Below are 21331 nucleotides of genomic sequence, written 5' to 3' on the forward strand. Positions count from 1 at the left end.
TTCTCAGCCTTGCCCAGGGCTCACTTCTGGCTCTGCACCCAGGAATGATTCCTGGTGGGGTTCCAGGAGCCAGATGGGGCCCTGGGGATAGAACCCGGGTCTCGGCCTTGTGCAGGCAAGCTTTCTGTCTGCTGTACTGTCTTCTGGCCCCGAGTTTCAGTCAAAAACCCAAACCCAGCACTTCTCAGATTTATTCACTCAAGTACCTGTTGGCCCAGACCTTGGGCTGGATGCTGGAGCTCCTCCTCGTCCCGGAGTGCTCTTTGGACCCTTGAATCACCTGCTGTGCTTACGAGGAAGTGATGATCAAATTTAGAGTGTCGGTACATTTCAGGTTCTTATTTGGAACTTAAAATGTATGGTGGGTGTGTGCATAAATGAAAACGGGTGGATATTGGCATGCTTAGTTGTATACTTTCAAGGATGAGAAAATGTTTTTTAGTGCTTGCAAGAATGATAAATGTTTTAGACACTCTAAAGTTTAGAGGAAATTTTATATTTTTCCTGCAAAGATCAGGTTGTTGTAACAGTTTGAGGTCTTTAGTTGATTTACTTTAAAGGGTGAAATAGTTACAGAACCTTTGCTACAACCTAATTTTCAAATGTGGTTTCTGGTACCCTTGGATGTTTTCATTACTGGTACAGTGTAAACTTCCCCCCTTGTGTATTTTTTTAAATGTGGTTTAGATGCAGCAATCAGCACACACTCATCTGGACATCTCACTTTTTCCACTGGGTCTGACTGATGAGAAAAGTAATGGAGCGATCGCTCTCGTGGACGGCTCTGAGGACCCTGGAGCCAACGCCTCAAACATACAACTGCAGCAGAAAATCTCCAGTCTGGAAATGAAACTCAAAGTTTCTGAAGAAGAAAAACTGAGAATTAAAAAGGTATGTTTACGTTTGCCTTGGAAAAAAAATTGTTGGGCTGGGGATGCAGCTCAGTGGTAGGGATCTAGCTCCATGGCAGGGATCTAGCTGAGTGGAAGGGATCTACCTCTGTGGTAGGGGTCTAGCTGAGTAGGAGGGATCTAGCTGAGTGCAAGGAATCTAGCTGAGTACAAGGGATCTACTCTGTGGTAGGGATCTAGCTCCGTTGTAGGGATCTAGCCGAGTAGAAGAGATTTAGCTCCATTGCAGAGATCTGGCTGTATGGCAGGGATCTAGCTCCATGGTTGGTATCTAGCTTTGTGTCAGGGATCTGGCTGAATAAAAGGAATCTAGAGTTCCATTGCAGGGATCTAACTGTGGCAGAGATCTAGTTCCATGGTAGAGATCTAACTCAGTGGTAGGGATCTAGCTGAGTGTCAGGGATCTACCTCCATGGTAGGGATCTGGCTGAGTGGCAGGGATCTAGCTCCATGGTAGGGGTCTAGCTCTGTGGCAGGGATCTGGCCGAGTAGAAGGGATCCAGAGCTCTGTGTCAGGGATCTAGCTGTGTGGCAGGGATCTAGCTCCATGGTAGTGATCTAGCTTTATAGCAGGGGTCTAGCTTCATGGCAGGGATCTATCTGAATGGAAGGGATCTAGCTGAGTGGGAGGGATCTAGATAAGTAGTAGGGATCTAGCTCCATGGCAGGGATTTATCTCAGTGGCAGGGATCTAGCTCTGTAGCAGAATCTGGCTGAATAGGAAGGATCTAGAGCTCTGTGGCAGGGATCTAGCTTCATGGCAGGGATCTAGCTCCATGGTAGGGATCTAGCTCAGTGATGGGTATCTATCTCTGTGGCAGGGATCGAGCTCCAGGTCAGGGATCTAGCTTCATTGGCAGGGCCTAGTTCCGTGGCAGCAATCCAGCTCTGTGGCAGGATCTGGCTGAGTGGAAGGGATCTAGCTCCATAACAGGGATCTAGCTGAGTGTCAGGGATCTAACTCTGGCAGGGGGTCTAGCTCCATGGCAGGGAGCAGCTTCCTGCGTGTACGTGTTGCCCTGAGTCAGACCTGGGCAGCAAGATAGAGCAGGAAGACGGAAATGGGAATTCCTGCCTTCTCGGGTTGGAAATGTGTTGGAATTCTACCTCCCAAGGACAGCTCGTTTGTGGAGGAAGTTGGTACCCTTTGCCCCGGAGGTTTAAGTTCACGTTCATCGTTAGGAAACTTGCAGTAAGAAGTCTGCCTCTGCGATTCGGTCTGCGTGTGGCTGCATCTCTGGGCTTCCCTTGCCTCGGGGAGCGAGCTACGGGATTTGTCTGCGGTTGGCAGTCGGCAGCTCTGGTGCTCACGGCACGGCGGGTCCCCGGTGACCGTGGCTGCTTTCACAGGTGGCTCTTGCTCCTGTCTGCAAGTGCAGAGAGCGGGCAGTAGTGACTGCAGGTAGTCTAGATGCCCCGACTCGTTCATTAGAGAAAAGCACTTGAGCGTTGGCGTCTGATACTCACGTGGAATGAGAAAGATGCAGCCTGTGAATTGTGAGACTTTGCCCTGTACTTCGATGTGGTTTTCCTTATTAAGTATTTTCTGGTACGTTCACTGAACAAAAAATATTCTCTTCCATTAACTATGATAAAATGTAAATATTCCATTCCATTATATTTTACTATTATATATTGTATAAATAAGTATATGTTATATATTACATAAACTATTATGGAATAGAAATATTTAAAATATGAATATTTCACTTCCTGGGCCATTAACTGTTTATGCTTGAAATTTTCTTTTAGGATGTTGAATCATTGCTGGAAAAGCACGGTGTCTTAGAAAAAGATTTCCTTAAGGAAAAAGAGCAAGAGGCCATTTCTTTCCAGGATAGATACAAAGAACTGCAGGTAAAGTGATATTTAGACCTTCTGGTGAAACGTGCAATATGATTTTATTCAGTCTCAATAAGTGTTTTTTGAGTCAAGACTCAGGTGCTTCACCATGTCAATCATTGATTAACTGATGAAGTCAATCATAAATGCTATTGAGAAATCTGAACCTGTGGGAAACTATTGGTCAGGAAACAGACTCAGTTTGGGAAAAAAAAAGAACTGATAGATAAAGTGGAAATTGGACATTCTGATTTCCTGATTTTGGTATTTAAAAAAAGTTTCGGATCTTGTAGATTCCAGAGAGATCTGTGACCGCCCTCATGACTTGCTTGTGACGTGTGTGTTCCCGTCCCGCAGTTGAGCTCCGGAGCAGCCCGGGGGTGTTTGGGGATCAGGCTGGGCTGGGCTCCGAGGGGGCGGGTGCTTTTCCCGCCCCACTGTCGCTCTGGCCTCCTGGGGAACTTCGAGATGGTCTCCCTTCGGGAAGGACGGCTCCTACCAAGGGGGGAAGGACCGTCAGAGCCGGACAGGCCCGTCCCCCTCTGCCATGCACCATCTCTGAGCCAGGCGTCAGCGCGGGGCCTGTGTCCTTGCTCTGGGCATTTTTGTTCAGTCTCTTTCTCTCGCTCAGGTGGAAATCTCTGTTGCTCATCGTCTTGTTCACTGCCTCTTTCTTCCATCTCTCCATTCTGCTAGTAAGCAAATTCTTTGTTGTGTATTTTCTTACTCTGCTTTCCCTCGTCTAAGATTTGCCTACGGTAGTTCTCATATTTCTTTGCTGAAACACTTATTTCCCTGTTCTCGCATGTTGGCGATCACTTGTGGGTTTTTGTTTGGTTGGTGTTTTGTTTCTCGGCCACACACGGTGGTCCGTGGGGGCTGTGCCCATCCCTGTGCTTGGGGCCCGTGTGTTGGCGAGGATTGTCCTGGAGAGAGCCGCAGGCCAGGCAGGCGCCTTCCCCCTGTCTGGTGCCCGTACTCGCGGGCCGGCCTGGGTGTGGAGGCTGCTGGAGAAGCCCGGCCAGGTCATTCCCAGCAGTGCTGGGCTCTCGGTGTTGATCTTCCTCTCTCCAGAGCTTTTCCGTATTGAGTTTAAGGTCTTCCTGACTCTTCACAGTCGGGATGATTTGTTTCCTCGGTGGCATCTCGGATCTGGGCTAACCTTGTGTCTCAGTGACTCATGCCAGCTCACTGCCCGCCCGCCCTCACCCCGCTCCGGCACCGCCCCTTATTCGGTGGAGGATTGTGGTTTCAGGTGCCATCCTGCCCGAGTGACGGAGACCCTGGTGTGTCCCGAGTCCGCGTGCTCGCCCTCAGCACTGCTTTCCTTCCCTGCAAACCTCCCCGTGCCCGGGAAGCGGCTTCCGGCTCTGGGAAGGAAGGGGAGGGTTTTGTCGGTGGCCTCCTGCCCTGGCCCTGCTTGCCCTGTCATGTCCAGTCGCCTCTCCTGGCCCGTGGCCATTCCTGCACCCAGACTAGAATAGATGAGGCTGAGAGAGAACTCAGGGCCGGCGGGGGGCGTCCCCAGGGCCCCCACGAGCCATGGGCTCCTTGTCTTCTCTGCCTTCTAGTATCTTCTGTGTTTGCTTGAAAGCAGCGTCCAGGTCTGTCTTTGGGCTGTACTCCCGGAGGAAAGTCCCTAAGTTCGTCTTGGAAGGTCAGTGGGAAGGAAGTTTCAACCACTGGAAAATTAATTTCCATCTTGAAGTGACTTGAAGCAACTACCCTGGTTAAAGATCGTAAGGAAGAACAGCCTAAACAGCGCGTGGGGTCCTTTGCGTTGAGGAGGGCAGAGGGGGTGGTGCCTGGGCCCCTGAAACGCTCGCCCCCCACCCCAGGCCCCGTGACACGTGCCTGCAGACTTGCCGGAAATGCAGAGTCCAAGGCTTCCTCGTGCAGTGACAGCCCCTCTCAGACGCCACGAGTCTCGGCTCCACCCCTCGGCTCTCTCCTGTGACCCTGCCCTGTAGCCTCTTCCCAACTGGCACAAAGGTCGTGTTAGCCGGTCATTTCTCAGGAATATGGAAGATGTATCTGCTTTCTCGGTGTCAAAGGAGACCAGAGAATGCTAGGTTAAGAAGTAGGATAAAAGCGGTTTTAAATGAACACACCTTCCTTTTCTTGCTTCAGTTTCTGATCTGCCTCTTGTCCCTTGGGTGTGTGAAGGTCCACATATTTATCTGTATTCTTTCCCTTTGGCTGTGACAGGTCATACCTAGTTTTATACTGACGTTATATATATAACGACCTACTGTTCTAAGAGAGTCTCATGCCCGTGTGCCTGGCTGTCTTCCCTGGGGCCCCTTGGAGGGGGTGGGCTCCAGCTTCCCTCCCTGTCCCAAGCAGAGCTCCCTCGGCCAAAGACCTCCGGAGCCCAGCCACAGCCATACTCAGGGCCCCTCTCCACATATTTGGACGAGCCTCACACATGAAGGTACCGGCAGAGGAACCCGGGTGTGTGGGACCCGGGGCTGAGACCTCCAAGCCTGCTCAGATCGGGGCTGGGCCTCTTCCTCCCAGATCCCCCATTTTCCAGTAGCTAGGTGGTCACACCCAGGGACTGCCCCCGGCACCGTGTAATCCCACCAACAGCCAACATCCAGAGACTTAAAACCAAGCTCCCGACATCTTATAGCCTACTTCTCCCTCTGGGAGAACCTGGCAAGCTACCGAGAGTTTCCTGCCCACATGGGAGAGCCTCACAAACTCCCCATGGTGTATTCATATGCCCAAACCAGTAACAATGCTGGGTCTCATTCCCCTGACCCTGAAAGAGCCTCCAATGCAGCATCCTTGGGAAGGACGAGTAGAGAGGCTTCTAAAATCTCAGGGCTAGGATGCGGTCTCGAGAAATTTGGGGATCAGTGGGATGATGATGATTATGATGATGATGTGTTGATGATGATGATGATGATGATGATGATGGTGATGAATGTTCTGAATATTTGTGGCCCTAACATACAGAAGGTCTCCTTTCCCGCTGCCACAGAGGCGGGGGAACACTGGTGCTCGCCTTCCTGGTGCACCAAACACACCCTCGGGAACAGGAAGGGTCCTGCAGACTCACCGGGGACCCCCTCCGCAGGTCAGTGTGCTGCTTGTGTGGCTGTAATGCTGATACTGGCTCTGGGAAATGCGAACAGTTCAGAGTAGAAAAAAAAAATCCCACCTGTTCATGAAAAACACGACTTTTCATGCAGGACGCTGAGTTTTCAGTTTAGCTGCACTTCTCCCGGTCATGGCTGCGCTATGGTCAGGGTGGAGTGTGTCTGGAGGAGGGTCCCGCTGGGCGCTGAGGGCCTTCCTGGCGTTGTTTCTCGGGCGGAGGGGCAGGGGGGGCTGCTGGCAGGCAGGGGGGCTGCCCCTCCCGCTCCTCCCCTCCTCCTGGAGCCGGGGATGAGCCTTTGTCCTTTCCACGGGCCGGGTCTCCTCTCCTTGCCTGGCGGAGAGCGGAAACAGCGAGAGCCTGGCGTGTCCCCGAGCTGCGCCCTCCGCGGCCTGCTCTCGCCTGCATCTCGCCGGGACGTGCCGAGCCTCCGGCCTTACCGCTCAGCACAGGAGGTGGGCGCGGGGACCCCGGAAGCTCTTTCTTACAGTAAAGCGAGTTGAGTCAATGATCCAACCCAGTGTGAAGGTGGGCCCGGGGATTTCCTTGCTGAGCGTCCGTTAGCCCCCGAGCGGTCAGCTGCCCGTGGTCTGAGAAGGTCGACTCCGGAGACGCTGACCGTGTTTGTAGGGAAAGGACATTCCGAGGGTTTATTACTTAATAGATCAGTTTAGCATTTTAGAAAGTTAGACTTCATGGCAGGGTGTGGCATATCGCTGTAGAGGTCGTCTCCACTGATTTCCCGGTTGTCACTGTTCTCCCTTATTGCTCTGACTTTAGACTTCAAAGCGGCATCCTCTATCCCGGCCTCCACGCGGCTCTCTGGGGGGGATGTTTAAAGAGGCTTAGGTACCATCCTACATTAGTTAAATAATGTCTTCAGTTGCGTCAGACATTGAAATTACATGTAATTTTTAAAATTACGTTTAAATTTTTAATGAAGGAATGGAATGACAGCCCAAGTCCTCGTTTCTGTGCATTAGACACCTAGTTCTCATTCCTGCGAACAAATAATCACCAGGCGCTGATTTAATTTTTAAAAATTATCATTGAGATTATGTGCTTTGTAATGGCATCACTATTTATGTTTTAGGCCCGAGAGTCCCAAGCTTATTTGGCCTTAGCCCCTTCTGGAACAAAACAGAACAAACAGGGGCGCTGAGGGCCTCTCCGGAGACCTGCCGTGAGCAGACAGGCAGTGCCCGGTGCCCCGCCCGGCCCCCCTCGGCCAGGCCGGACACGCCGCGTGGGGAGAGACCCATCCAGAATTCGGCCCCTCTGGTTCTTAGTTTATCATCTTTTTTGATGTGATTTATCCTTTGAATGATTTCCTGAGCCGTTTCATTCACTCACCTGCGTGTTCCCAATTCCAATTCCTGCCCTGGAGCGTGTCCTCGAGACCTGGGGCCCCTCCCCGCTTTGGTCTGCTGGCCTGTGTCTGTCGTGCTTCTGCTCTCGAGAGGCCGTTACCCCAGTGCCCGCACTGGCTTCGGAACCTGCCTTGGCTCGGACGGGCGAGCGCAGGCGGGCCAGTGCAGGAGGCCGGGCGGGCAGAAAGCGCCCCGCACCGATTCTGTCCTCTCAACCCAGTGGACAGAGTTAAAAGAAAGAATAAAGAAGAGTTACCTAGCATTGTTCTAAGCAATTAAAAAAACGTGTAACTTGAAACTAGATAATTTGACAGTTTTTAGGCAAAAAGCTGATAATATAGGGGAGTTTCAGAGCTCACAATACACGTCTAGCTTCGAAATCTTTCCTGTCGGTTCATGTTCTTGGAGGCATCCAGTGGTCTGTCCCGTCCCTCCCTGCTCACTCGGACCGCTGACTTCGGAGCAAGCCGAGTTCAGAAAGCCAGGACTGAGCTGGCGGGTTGGAATCCTTGGAAGAAGCTGGGCTGCCGGCTGCGGTGGCCACGGCGTCTCCCCCCTCGGAGCTGGGGCAGGGGCAGGGGCGGGCTTGCTGGGCCCTCCTGTCTAAGACGCCGGGTTCTTACCCCACATCCACTCACCGGAGACGGCAGACGCAGCGCAGGCGCAGTTTCAGGCCTTACCACGTGTCGTGCTGAAGTACATATGGTAGCGTGTGTTTCAGTAGGTAACTGATTCATTATGTCCCGATGCTTAGATATCTGGTAATGATTTGTTATATTACAACACATTTAGAGCTTGTAAATGTAGCGTTTAAGTAAGAAGCCAAGTAAATTCTAGTTAGTTAATGTAAGTTCAAATGTTTTAGGGCAATGGGAAATTGTTTTTTTTTTTCTTAAAGTTTAGAAACAGTTCCTGAATAGAAATTAATTAATCTCATGAAGGAAATTTCCTGGAAAAAAAAAAGAATATCTACAAATGGATCCCGAGTCTCTGCTAAATTGGGAACCGAGTTCTTCCGTGTGATCCGAGGGTTTCAGAGCCACGTTCTCTTAGACAGTTCTCTGGTCCTGGGCTGGAGAGGTAGCATAGTGGGTAGGGCACCTGCCTCGCACGTGGCTGGCCTGGGTTTGCCCCCTGGTACCCCTCATGGTCCACTGAGCCCAGCAGGGGAGAGTCCCTGAGCCAGGAGCAGGCCCTGAGCACTGCGGCGCGTGGCTGAAAAACCAACAGGAGATGTTAGGTGGTTCATGAAGCCTTGAAGAATATTCTCTGCACCTCGCCGGATGCACTCGGCAACGCTGCACATGCCGTGACTGGGATGTTGGTCACTCTGGACGTTCGCTGACGACATTTGTCACAGTTGGGGTGTGTCTGTCTTCTTCAGAGATCACGTGTCACCCAGGGAAAATTCCTAAAAGTCTGCGCAGAGTTTTTGGTGTATGTGTCTAGTAAAGTTTTTGAATTCTGTGTGTGTGTTTCTGTGTGTGTGTGTGTGTGTGTGTGTGTGTTTCTGTGTGTGTGTGCACGTTTGTGAGCGTAATGGTATGGCCACGAAAGAGGAAGCCCGGGCTTAGCTGTGGCCGCGCCCGTGGTGAGGCGAGCCTGTTATTTCCGAGCACTCTGGTTTACGGTCTCCAGGGGTGTATTGACGATTTCCTACTTATCTGAGGGCAAGCTCTGGCCTCAGCCATTCCGCAGCAAAGCCACAGACCTCAGCAGCAAATGGAAAAATGGGTCTGAAGCAAATTATCCCGAGACCCGTGTGCCCGCTTAGGTAAGTCCCGGGCCTGCCCGAGTCCCCGGGGCTCGAGGCCGAGGGGGACAGGGCCGGGCGGGCTCACACGGTCGCTGCTGGCGTGGCTGTGGGTCTGTGGGTCTGTGGGTCTGTGGGTCGAGGCTGCCCAGGCGGGCAGAGGTGCCCTGCGGTGCCTGGGGGAAGGGCTCCATGCGGCCAGCCCGGAGGGGACCAGGCTCGGCTGCCCCTGGCCCGCCTGCTCGCTCCTGCTGCGGCCCCTCGAGAGTGTCTGTGGCCGTCGCCGCTCCCTCGCCCCCGGCAGCTGTGTCTCTGTTCGTGGCTTCCGTGTGTCGTGGCTCCTCCTGCCCGAGCAGGTTCCTGCAGAGACGCCCCCTCTCGTCCTCAGCTCCTCTGTTGCTCCCGGCGGGGCCCACGGGAGAATCGGTCGCGGCCCAGCACTGGCTCCAGCCTCGGGGAGCGGGAGGGCGTGTGCGGCCGTGGGCACCGGGGAGCGGGCTAGGCGGCGCGGTGGTGTTGGCAGTCTGGTGGCCCGAGGCTGGAGGTCACGCAGGAGGGTCGTGCAGAGGGCGGCAGGGCCGGCCTGCAGTCTGGGAGGCGCTGGCGTGGGCAGAGGGAGGCAGGAGGAGTTGGGGCCGGCTCGGGCCGTGGGTCGAGCCCGGGAAAGGCTCCAGCCGGGGGCGAAGGACGAGCTGGACTTGAGGGGATGCTGCGGCGGGTGCGACAGTTCGGGGGCTCTTGATGGCCCGAGGCTCTGAGAGCAGCTCAGAGGGCTTGGCGGACAGCTGGGAAGTTAAGGTCGGGGCTGTCGGACTCGGGGACAGCCAGGACGGACAGACTCACTTCTGACCTTGGGGCACGGAGCGTCACTTTGGTCACCTCTCACTGGGCAGAAGACCTGGTGCCGACCTTCGAGTCTGCTCCCCTGGGGCCTGTGTCCCGCAGGGCCAGCGGCGTGAGCCTGGAGCCTGGGAACGGGCCCCGTGGTGGACCGAGGGGTGAGTGCAGGGTGACCGGGAGCAGGGTGACCCTCCGGCCACTGCGACTCTGCCCACTTCTGCGGGTGCTGAGGGCAGGCGGCCGCCTAGTCCGAGGCTACCCTCTGGGAAGGAAAGGAGGCGTCAGAACGTGTCCCTTCTGGCTTATGAATGAGGTAATGACCCCGCAAGAAATAGCTTCTCGGCCTTCCTCTAGGCTGCACAGCTCCGTTAGGACAGTTTCGTTTGCTTAAAATAGAAAATATTCTCTCGGCTGGTGCCTTTGAAGATAGAGGTGAATGATAAACTCCAGACACTGGAAAATAAAATAAGAAATGATGGTGTTTGGGGGGAAAACTGGATCCCATCTATTTCCCACGCACCTCATAAACTTGATTGGCTCAAAAAATATAAAAACACATTCTCATACCCGGACTCTGCACAGGGTATCGAGTGGAAAATAAAGACGCTTTCCCGAAATAACAAGCAAGTTATAATATGAATCAGTTCCCTGTTTTGCAAATAATAATTCAGGGCTGGACCCCAGGGCCAGCGGCTTTGTGAGTGTCCCTGAAGCAGGGAGCTTGGGTCGGAGTTGAGGCTCTGCCCTTTGGTTGACTTTCTTTCATTTTATTCACTTCAGCGTCTCTATTAGTTCATTTCCCCCAAGTTCTCTCCCCTGGCCCGGACAGAAGCCTGTCGGGGCTTGGCCGAGCTGCCCCCGCACACCGTGAGCCGCCCCGTGCCTGCCCGAGGCCCACTGCCTCCCGCTCTCACGCCGGTGGCCCGTGGAGCGGGGCGGGAGCTGCAGGCAGGGCAGGGCAGGACCCATGCGTGGACAGCGTTGGCCTCGGTGAGGCCAGTGCCCAGACGCGGGAGGGAAGTTCCGTGGCCGGCTGGGGGTCGGGCCGGGCTGTGGCTCGCAGACACGGTGCTCTCGGGGGACGGGGGGGGGGGTGCGGAGATGCTGCCGTGCTGAGGCGGCTCTAAGCTTGGCTGTACCCTGAAGGCCTCTTCGGGGCGAAAGTCTCCGGGGCAACACCCCCAGAATGAGAGATCTCATTCTGGGCAACTCAGAGAAGGGAACACCAAGTAAAATGTGGTCGGAGGTCCTGTGGGGGAGGGGTGACGCGTGCTGAATGTAGACTAGAGACTGAACACAATGGCCGCTCAACACCTTTATTGCAAACCACAGCACCTAATCAGAGAGAGAGAACGAAAGGGAATACCCTGCCATAGTGGCAATGTGGGGTGGGGGGAGTCGGGACTGGGGAGGGGGGGAGGGATGCTGGGTTTACTGGTGGTGGAGAATGGGCACTGGTGAAGGGATGGGTTCTCGAACTTTGTATGGGGGAAACATGAGCACAAAAATGTATAAATCTGTAACTGTACCCTCATGGTGATTCACTAATTAAAAATTAAAAAAAAAAAAAGAAGGGGGTGTTGGTCACCACTCTGGGCCCTTCCCATCCATCCCAGCTCGTTCCCAATTCTAGCAAAGACCACCCAGTTTCCAGGCTGGAGTCGGTCTGGTCTCTTCAGTTAAGCCTCGAGTAAAGGCGTCTGTCCCTGTGATCGGAGGTTTCAAGGGCCTCAAGACGAGCAGGAGATAGCTGCGGACGTCCCCTTTTATTTACGTCACCCTGGTCTATCAGGACTGATGGACCACAGGCCGGAGACGACCTCCCGGCCCAGAGACGGGTCAGTGCCCTCCGCTCCGGCTGTGGGTGACGGGCTGTGAGTGGGCTCGGGAGGAGTCAGGCCTGGAGAGGTCCCTGCGGGGCCAGGTCAGGCCAGGGGAAAGGACGGGACAGAGGGCGGAGGAGGGTCTCCTGGGAGGACTTGGGGACGGAGACCCGAGAGAGGGTCTCCCCCCGTGGGAACGGAGACGCCGCGGTAGCCTCGGCCCTCGGCTCTTCTGGGAAACCGTTTTAAGACAAGCTGGGGGAGCTCCGGATCTTGGGGTATCATATTTTCCTCTTGTTCTGCAGCCTAGGGTGTGATGGAGATGGAAGTCAGGACAAGTCAGTCTACTTTTGGAAAGTCGCTCGAGAGCCGCAGGGAGAACAGTAGGCTGGCTTTTTTTTTTTTTTCCTTTTGGTTTCTGGGCTACTCCCAGCAATGCTCAGGGGTGACTCCTGGCTCTGTGCTCAGTCCAGGCGGTGCTCAAATGGGCAGCCCTGGATCGAACCTCGTTTGGCCGCATGCAGGGAAAGCACTTCACCTGCTCTGCTGTCTCTCCAGCCCCATGAGCTGTTTTTCATACGATTGTCTACCTTTGGACTGTTTGTGTAGTAAGCGTGAGAGGAAGTGGGGGCCCAGCGTCCGTTCTGCTGAGTCAGAAGTTAGTTTTCATCAGTATCATACCTTCAAGACCGTGTCCGAGAGCTGCCCTCTGAAGGCCCCTGTGGGGACAGATTTCTTAGTGTCGGAGAAGAAATTTCTTCCAGGTCTCATTTGTGCCAGGAGTGGGAATTCCTCCCGGCCCCCTGGGGGGGCGGCGGGCCAGTGCCCCCCCACACCCCAGCCTAGCGCTCTGCCCCTTGGCTTCCAGGATAGTCTCTGCAGAGGTGCCAGGCCGGGGGTGATTCCAGGTGCTGCTGCTGGCCAGGGAGCACTGGACTCGGGTGGGCACCCTCCCCCACAGCCTGCTGGGCCCACGCCTCCCCCTACAGTAGCTGCCCCCACCCCTCCAGTGCTCAATACGGAAACCCCAGTAGGAGCACCTTGGTAGGAGCCGAGCAGACGCACAGAAACAGGAGCACAGACGGCTCCGCTGATGACAACCGGCTGAACCAATTCTTAGACAAGGGCGTAACAGCCAGTGAGCAGACGTAACAACTTCCACAGAACAGTTGATTCTTTTCACACTTCCTGGTTTGAATGTCGGAGCTTTGCTTATCGAATCAAGTTTAGCTCTAGAATTGGATCAACAGTTCATGGCATTTTTCTACGTTAAAAAAATTTTTTTTAAAGGAAATGGGTTTTAAAGTGATGTCGGTGGGCCCCACGGGTGACTTTCGTGAAGCGGGGAGGAGAAAGACGGTCACTTTCTCTCCAACCGCCTCTAACACCCGGGACCCAGGGTAACTGGGTTCTTGTCTCGCTCGCGGAAAAGAATTTCAGGAGTAGACAAGCAGTGAAGTAAATAGATTTTATTCAGAGGTTTCTGAGGGAGGGAGGAAGGGATAAGTGAGAGAGTGATAGTAAGAATAACGCGCTCAAGGGAGAACACGGGCTTCTCCAAGAGTGGAGGAAGCTCTACACACATCCTAGCACTGGACACGAAAGCATGAAAGTACACATCTCAAGGGGGGGAGATGCGGGCGACACATGTGCTCAGCCACATGGCACAAGCAGCACATGGGCTCAGGCAGCATATGCGCGCCCTTCCTTTGTTCAAGGTGGCCTTTATAGGGTTTCTCCAACCTGCCCCCACATGGGGGCTTCTTCCCAGGTAAAAGTCCGTTCGTTGCTAAGGAGGTTACCAGGGAGGTTGGGAGTGGTGATGGCCTTCTTTGGGGAACCCCCTGGGGAGGGGTCTATTGTCCTCAGGGTCTGCTGATGGTTTCTTCCGGGTCTTTTGTTTTCTTGAATCTGCACATCTTAAGAGTCCCCTTCCCAGAGACTCTGTTAAATCTCAATTTTCATTGCCAAGGGCCTTTCCCTATCTACCTGCCTACATCAAAAGGATGTTAAAAAATAAGATGTTTATTTTAGACTCTAAAATAAATCCAGGGGGCTGGAGAGATAGCACAGCAGGTAGGGCGTTTGCCTTGCACGCAGCCGACACGGGTTCAAATCCCAGCATCCCATATGGTCCCCTGAGCACCGCCAGGGGTAATTCCTGAGTGTAGAGCCAGGAGAAACCCCTGTGCATCGCCAGGTGTGACCCAAAAAAAAGCAAAAATAAAATAAAATAAAATAAAATAAAATAAAATAAAATGAAATAAAATAAAATAAATCCAACCTTGGACATCCACAGCACATCAGTAAGGTCAGCCGTTCTCCTGTCCCTGAGATGGGGAAGGGCTCGGTCACTAGAGGGTTGCAGTTCCGGGTCTGAATCTTTTTTCTTTCCTTCCCCCCTTCCCTTCTGGCCCTGTTCTGCAGCGTTGTTCTTCGCGGCCTTGGCGGGCGTGGCTCTCTCAGGCCCCAGGGACTGGGGCATCGGCTGTTTGCTCCCTGGGGTGTTCCTTTATGTTCCTGCTATGGGGAGGCCCTTGCGTCTCCCCCTGACTTCACCCAGCAGATTGTAAGACCCCGCCTCCTTATAGCCGCGCAGTGTTTCCTGCTGCGTCTCGGCCTCAGGTCCTTGCCCAGGCGTCTGTGTGGGACGCTGGCTAGTTTCCAGAGTTTGGCGCTGCTGTGACAGCGACTGTCCTTCCAGAACACGGTTTGGGGCCCTGGTGCAGCTGCCAGGAAGTCAGACTCCACGTGCAGTGGCGGCTCAGTTGCTGGTTGCGAGACTGTCGCCTCCCCCAGGGACCTTCCCTCCCCCCGAAGGGCGCGTCTCCTCTTCCGGGACGTGGGTCAGCCGTGCAGGCACGTCATGGTGCCTCTTTGCCCCCGAGTCCGTTTCTCCGGGGGGGAATGACGAGGCTCACCTTTTCTTGTCGTTCCTGTCGGCCGTCCTCGTCTCGAGGAAGCGTCTGTTGGCGATTCTCCGTCCTTGGGGGGGAGGGGTGCTTGGTGTTTGGCTGAGTCCTGCAGGTGCTGTGTCTGTTCCCTCCAACCGTTCCCTTCACCGCGCAGGCGCTTCTTCACTTGGTGTGGGCCCGTATCCTCCACGTCAGGAGAACTGTGAAAGTTCTAGTATTTTCTTTCTTCCCATCGGCCACTAGCTGGTTGCTCATGAGCTCTGAGCACCAGTTCCGGGGAGTCCCTGGTGGGCCTTCCGGGGTCTGCGCTGCCCGGTGCCTGCTGGGGGCTGCACCTGCGGAGGGAGGGGAGGCAGAGGGTCTTCCCTCATTCACGTGTCGACCTGCCTGCAGTGTGGTGGGTTCACGCGCGGGTCCTGCTGAGGCTCGCTGGGCAGTGCTCCTCCTCGCGGCCCGAGCCACTGCCCGCAGGCCTGTGGCCCTGGGCAGAGCCGGGGTTGGCGGGGGGTGGGCGCCTGGCTGGTGTGTGCTGGTGAGCTGGTGGGTGTGGCCGGCAGGGGGAGAGCGTGGCGGGCTCCGGCAGGGGGAGAGCGTGGCGGGCCCGTGCCGTGTGCTCGGGGCCAGCCCCCAGCACCGTCCAGAGGCCCAGCGGGAGCTGCAGGCTCCGGCTCCCGGGAGCGGGTGCACCGGCCTGGGTGGGGGCAAGGACCCAAGAGGAGAGGCCGTCGCGGGCGGGACCCGGCACCACCCTTGCCCGCTGCCGGGTGCTAGTGCCGTCCGGGCCGCTGCTGGCCGAGTGCGAGTCCCCAGGGCTCCTTCCTCCTCCGCACAAACCTCGTGTTAGCCCCCACCCGGCAGGGGTGCGCGTAGTCCATTGGCGACTCTTTGTATTCATGTATTTGTTTATTTATTATTTTGCTTTTTGGGTCACACCCAGTGATGCACAGGGGTTACTCCTGGCTCTGCACTCAGGAATTACTCCTGGCGGTGCTCGGGGGACCCTATGGGATGCTGGGAATCGAACCCGGTTGGCCACGTGCAAGGCAAACGCCCTCCCCACTGAGCTCTCGCTCCAGCCCCTGGCGACTCTCTTTAAAAGCAGGTCCTAACAAATTGTGATTTCTCAACGTCTGATATCTTAACTTCTTGACTCTTGGGGGCACGGGGGTGGGTGGGTTCGCTCTGCTGGCCTGTCCTCAGATCTGCCTTTGGAGCCAAAGGTCATTCATTGTCGATTCGCCTTAAAGAGGAAAAAGAAAAGGCAAAAAGGCCTTTTCCTGGCAAAAATGCCGCACAGGAACACTTTTTCTCATCTAAACTCTGATAACTTCTGACTGTGCAAATTTATACACATAATGCGTGTAATTTTCAGGTTTCCCAAAGTGGGTTGCCCGTCACCAAACAAGGTGCTTTCCAGTTTTCAGATTGATTTCTGTAGGAAGCCCTTCTTGCGAGTGGTGTGTTTCGTCCGCACGCGTGATCTGCAGGAGTCACTTTCCAGGTCACGGGCAGCTCGTGTGCGTCCCTGAGAAGCCCTGGGTTGTCAGTCGTCTGCAGTTTGAAATGGCTCATTTTCCTGATTCCCTTTCCGTCTGTGGCACAGCCTGAGGTGACCACAGTTGGAGGGAGCGAGGGTCTCTGATGCCGGGGTCAGCCCTGAGCTCCGTCCACAGCGCCTGCTCTCAGCAGGGACAGGTGTGCGGGCGCTTCTCTCCCTGTGACTATTTCGAGTGTGGCCGAATGAATTCTCTTTCTAAACTATCACCCGTCGAATATAACTTACACACTTCCCATTGCAGATAAAACCCTTAAAGCCCGGTAGCATCCCGAGGAAGGGGGGCGTGTACTTTTCGTCTTCATTATTTTCTGTCTTGAGAGTAACTGCCTCCCACTCAGAACTGTGACAAGTTTTTAATAATGGTGTAAGTAGTTGTAGAATCATTTTTCTCATCTTATCAAGCCACTTTTCCAGAAATAGAGACTGCCTTCGATGGGAAGATCTGATCACTAAGACCCACGTCTCTTTTTCAGCAGAGCAAATGTCTCTTTTTCAACGTAGCAAATGTCTGAGACACTGGCCTACTTTTCCCGGAGGAAGGGAATGCGTTTGCGTGCTGCCCAGCTACTTTTGCCAATACTGGAGAGACCGAAATGTAATTCAGCACGAGAGATGTAATTCATATTTTACAAGTCACAAATAATTTCTTCTGATATTTAAAACTGACACATTAAGTAAAATCAGAAGTGACGTGGAGCTGGGGAGGGAACAGGGCCAGAGCCCCTGATTTGTATGCTTGTGGCCTTGGGGTCTGCCTCCCGTGGCCCCCCGCCCCCAGGGGGGGCCAGAGAAGGAGGAAGATTCCTGGTACTTGCCAGCTTGATCCAGGTGCTTTGTATATCCCGGATCTCATTTTCCTAGAATTCCCCGAGCTCCTTCGGAGAACGTCAGCTCCTTCAGCAAGTGGGAAAGGTCGGGTCTTGGGTCTCGGTACGGGAGAGATGGTCCTTTCACGACCCCGCCCTTACTCGGCGTTTAGGAAACACCCGTGCCCTAGGCTTGAGAGAGCGGGCGGGAGCCCTCGGCTGTGTGTGGGCGCTGGTGCCCAGACCTCAGCCTGACTCCTGCCCTCTCGGGCCTGTGTGTGCCCTGGAATAGTAGCTAAGGCCACACGTAGTTTTCAGAGGATTATAACAACTTTTTTTCATTTTTTAAAAATGGCACTCGATTCACATAAGAATAGTGTGTGGTATGGAGTTGCAGTTGGCCCAGGGGAAGATTCTCAGCGTGAAGTTTCTCTCCTGACCCTAGCTCTTGGTGCCAAAGAGGGGGTGATTAGCCACCACATGCCGGCCATTTTCCTGAGTAAATGCATGTATACACATGTGTCCACCCGTGAGTACATACACATGTACTTGTTTTTCTGGCGTTTACGAAAACGTGAAGGAAGTACTGTTATTTCACAGGACGGGATTACCCCGTGTTGGAAAAGTGGGTTTCCCTGTACTCGGCCGAGTACTCGGCTGTCTCTCACCCAACAGACTGCCCGTGGAGTACCGGTCAGTGGCTCCTGGCCGCTGGCCGCAGGCAGGGTGCTGCTGGGAGCTGTTCCCTGGGTCTCCGCGTTCGTCGTCCCCGTGTGCAGTTCCCCGGAGACTCGTCACCGAGCACTGGGAATGGCACAGTCTGAAAGTTCCCATTAAAGCAGTGAGTAGGTATGCTCAGTCCCGCGGGCTTCATAGACGCCGTAGCCCCTGGCCTGGGCTCCGCCCCCACGGCCCGGGCCTGGCGCAGACGCGGAGTGGACACGCTGAGCCCTGGAGCACTTGGCTGGACACGAGCAGGTGCACCCCGGGCCCGGTCACGTGCATCGCCACCGCCTCACCCTGCTCCAGCAGTTCCTTGTGTATCTTTCCGGGTGGGTGGCGCACCGTACTTGGAGGTGCTGCGGGCTTGCTCCTGGCACAGTGCTCGGGGTTGGCAGCAGTGCAGAGGGACAGGTGCGGGGTGTAAATCTGCAGCATTATCGTCTGTGCATTCATTCTTGCATTGTTTCTTTCTCCTTTTTTGTAATGTGCTTGTGGCTTTGGTGGCCAGCTTCCTGTCTGTGGGACCGTCCTTGAAATTCCCGTGTCTCCACTGGGAGTCGAGCCTCCCGCGGGCCTGTGGGAGGCGCTGCCCGCGCTGCCGTCCGCAGTCCCTCAGGGCGAGGCCGCCTGGCACTGTCTGCGCTCGCCTTGGGTTGAAACGGCTTCCGGGGCCCATGTTCGTGGTCGGCCTGGCCTGGGCACACGCCCCGTGAACCCAGCACTCCCCGACCCCTGTCAGCGGAAGGCTATTTCGGACCCTGGCTTTGGTGGGTGGGGAGCATCGACCGTTGAGTCTGCGGCCCCCGGGCCCGTGCCGTCCATGTGCGGGACTCAACTTTCCCGGACTCGTGGAAGTTCCTGAATCATTCTATTTTTTTCTTTTTCTCTTTTTGGGCCACACCCAGCCATACTCAGGAATCACTCCTGGTGGTGCTCGGGGATGCTGGGAATCGAACCCGGGCTGGCCGAATGCAAGGCAAACGCCCTCCCGCTGTGCATCTCTGCAGCCCCTCCTGAATCATTCTTACTGACACACGTGGTCCCCCTGTAACTTGGGCAGTCGTGTCTGTTCTCTCTCCTATGAAACATTAACTGTTTGAATTCTGGGTCCGGTGAGTTGACTGTCTAATTGCGTCTCTCCTTTCTTTGCTTTCCCGCCCTTTTGTTGTTGTTGTTGTTGTTTTGGCTTTTTGAGTCACACCTGGCGATGCACAGGGGTCACTCCTGGCTCTGCACTCAGGAATTAGCCCTGGCAGTGCTCAGGGGACCATATGGGATGCTGGGATTCGAACCCGGGTTGGCCGCGTGCAAGGCAAACGCCCTCCCTGCTGAGGTATAGCTCCATCCCCTCCCGCCCTTTCTGGGCTGTTCGAGTCACTTTATTTTCCAGCTCTTCTCTTTGGCCGACCGACTGGCTTTTTTTTTTTTTTTTTTAATTTTTTATTGTGGAAAGTTACAAAGTTACAAAGTTTTCAGGTTTAAATCTCAGTTATACAATGCTCGAATACCCATCCCTTCACCAGTGCTCATATTCCACCACCAAGAATCCCAGTATAGCTCCACCCTGCCTCCTCACACCCCAACCCCCCCCCACGCCCCTAGCCCCCCCACCCTAAGCCCCCCCCCCCCGCCTGTGTAACTAATAAATTTCACTTTACTTCCACTTTGATTGCATACAATACTTCAACAAAACTCACCATTATTGTTTGGAGAGTCTCTCCCCTAAAGTCAGACCTGCTGAAAAGGAAGCATTAGATAATTTGTTTTCCATTGCTGAGGATGAAGAGGTATGAGGTCGAGTGACCACACTTAGCGGCCTCTCGGTTTTGGGTTTCTGTATTTTAGTATTTTAGTAACTAAGTCCAGAGAGCGACTGGACTTTTGGGCCACACCCAGAGATGTTTGAGGACCCCCGTCCGCTCACAGCCCTCCTGCTACTGCTCTGAGGTCCCAAGAGCCCTTTGCTGGGGCTTTGAACCCCCCCTCGCTTAGATCATGGCCTGACCCCTCGCTGCTTGGGTGAAGCCAACGTTATTTTTGGGTCTTTGTCTGAGACCCCCGAGGCGGAGGGAGGGGGCCTGTTTCCCTTCTCTCCTGCTCGCTGCCCTTTGCCTTCCGCTCAGAAACGCCGTGGGCTGGGCCCGTCGTCGCTCCCCTCCAGAAGGAGCGGGAGGCCGAGAGGGAGCTGCTGTGGGCTTCACACTGGGGGGAGCAGCGTTGGCACGGGCGCTGCCCGTCCTTGCACCGTGCCATCACCGTCCGTCCAAACACCCGCCGCACCGCGGCACTGAGGCCTGGCGAAGCCACCAACATCCTGCTGAAGGGCGTGACCCGTAGCACCGACGGCAGGACCCAGAGTTCGGCAGACGCGAGCACCGAGGCTGGTGCTGCCGTCCCCAGAAGTGGCTCTCGTGCCTGCACGCCGGGTCTCCGGGCAGGGCGGGCCAAGGGAGTCGCCCTTCCGAAGGAGGACAGGCTTGGTGGGCTAAAAACCGCAGGGATTGTTTTACCCAGTGGACAGACGCCCGCCCGGAAAGGGCCCCGGGCCCTGGGCGTGGGAGGGGCCGTCCCTGGCGGCGCCCTGGGCGTCCGCTGCCCTGGCACTCCCGGAGAGGACCAGCCACTTCCTTGGAGTCGGGCGCGGGAGGGAGCTCCCGCCTTTCCTGCTGGAGCAGATCCTGAGGCGCCGCTGACGACGCGGTCGGAGCAGACGGTCGATCAGCAGACGGGTCGGGAGCACAGGGGCCGCCCTCGGAGCCGAGAGACTGGCTGGTGGGGGGTCCCGGCCCCGCTAGTAGGGGGGCGCCCGGCCCTGCGCCCGGCCGCGTGCTCCCACCTTCAGGGGACCGAGCTCCAGGCGACCCTCGGCCCTTGGCCCTCGGCCCGGGTCCCCGTCCCTGCCCTTGCCGTTGTGACTCAGACGCACACACGTGCCCTTCTCATGTCTGGGTTCGGCAGTGAGCACAGAGACACACGTGGTCCTTCCGTGCCCGGGGAGCCGGCCGGGGCCTGTGAGCTGCATTTGTTGGACCTGCTGGAACCATCCGGAAGGAGCTTGTTTTGACCGGGGGGTGGGCTCACAGCAGAGATGCGGATCCATCCTCTGAGGGGCTTTCGAAAGCCTGAGCCCGAGCAACCCTCTGACCCTGACTCAGGCTGTTAGTGGCAACAGAACCCCTTTATTTCCACGCGTGACTGAGTCCACGTGCTTTGAAGGATTCGTTGGTTGCACGGAAACTAAAGTGTAGGACGGGGCGGGGGGGGTGGAGGTGCCACGTGTGGTCACGGGCAGGGCCTGCTGCCTGCCACTGCCGGACGGCACCCAGCTCTGCTCGTCCCGAAGACGGTCACCTCTGCCCTCCGGACAGCGCCGGCACGTGGGTCCTGCCCCTCTCTGCCTCTCGGCCTGGCCTTCGCCACGAGGTTGCCTGGGTGGGTCGGACTCTAGAGACCCCGGTGCTGGAGGTTAGTCGCAGGGCTGGGTGTGGTCCTGCCGTCTGGTCTTGCGTCCCTGCCCTGCAGATTTCCGTTTGGAGTGCCCGGAGGTGTTTACGGCCGCCGGGTCCAGTCTCGGTGGTTAGTCGCTGTGAAAGGAACGAGGGCCTGTGGCTGCAGAGTGCGTGCAGCCTGCTGGAAAGCCTTTCCCCGCCCGGCAGGACTTGCCGACTCCACTCAGCCTGATTG

General features: G+C 55.6%; 1 protein-coding gene across 3 annotated transcripts in view; it reads left to right on the forward strand.

Annotated features, from left to right (window-relative positions):
- CCDC91 (coiled-coil domain containing 91) overlaps positions 1-21331 on the forward strand; it is a 207321-nt gene that overhangs the window by 62960 nt on the left and 123030 nt on the right. For all 3 annotated transcript variants that reach the window (XM_055118521.1, XM_055118519.1, XM_055118520.1), the window contains exons 4-5: positions 688-891; positions 2664-2768. In XM_055118521.1, coding sequence (XP_054974496.1) covers positions 688-891; positions 2664-2768 — 309 coding nt within the window. The remainder of the gene's footprint in view (positions 1-687; positions 892-2663; positions 2769-21331) is intronic.

This window comes from Sorex araneus, chromosome 10 (genome assembly GCF_027595985.1).
Source record: "Sorex araneus isolate mSorAra2 chromosome 10, mSorAra2.pri, whole genome shotgun sequence".
Classification (NCBI taxonomy): Eukaryota; Metazoa; Chordata; class Mammalia; order Eulipotyphla; family Soricidae; genus Sorex; species Sorex araneus.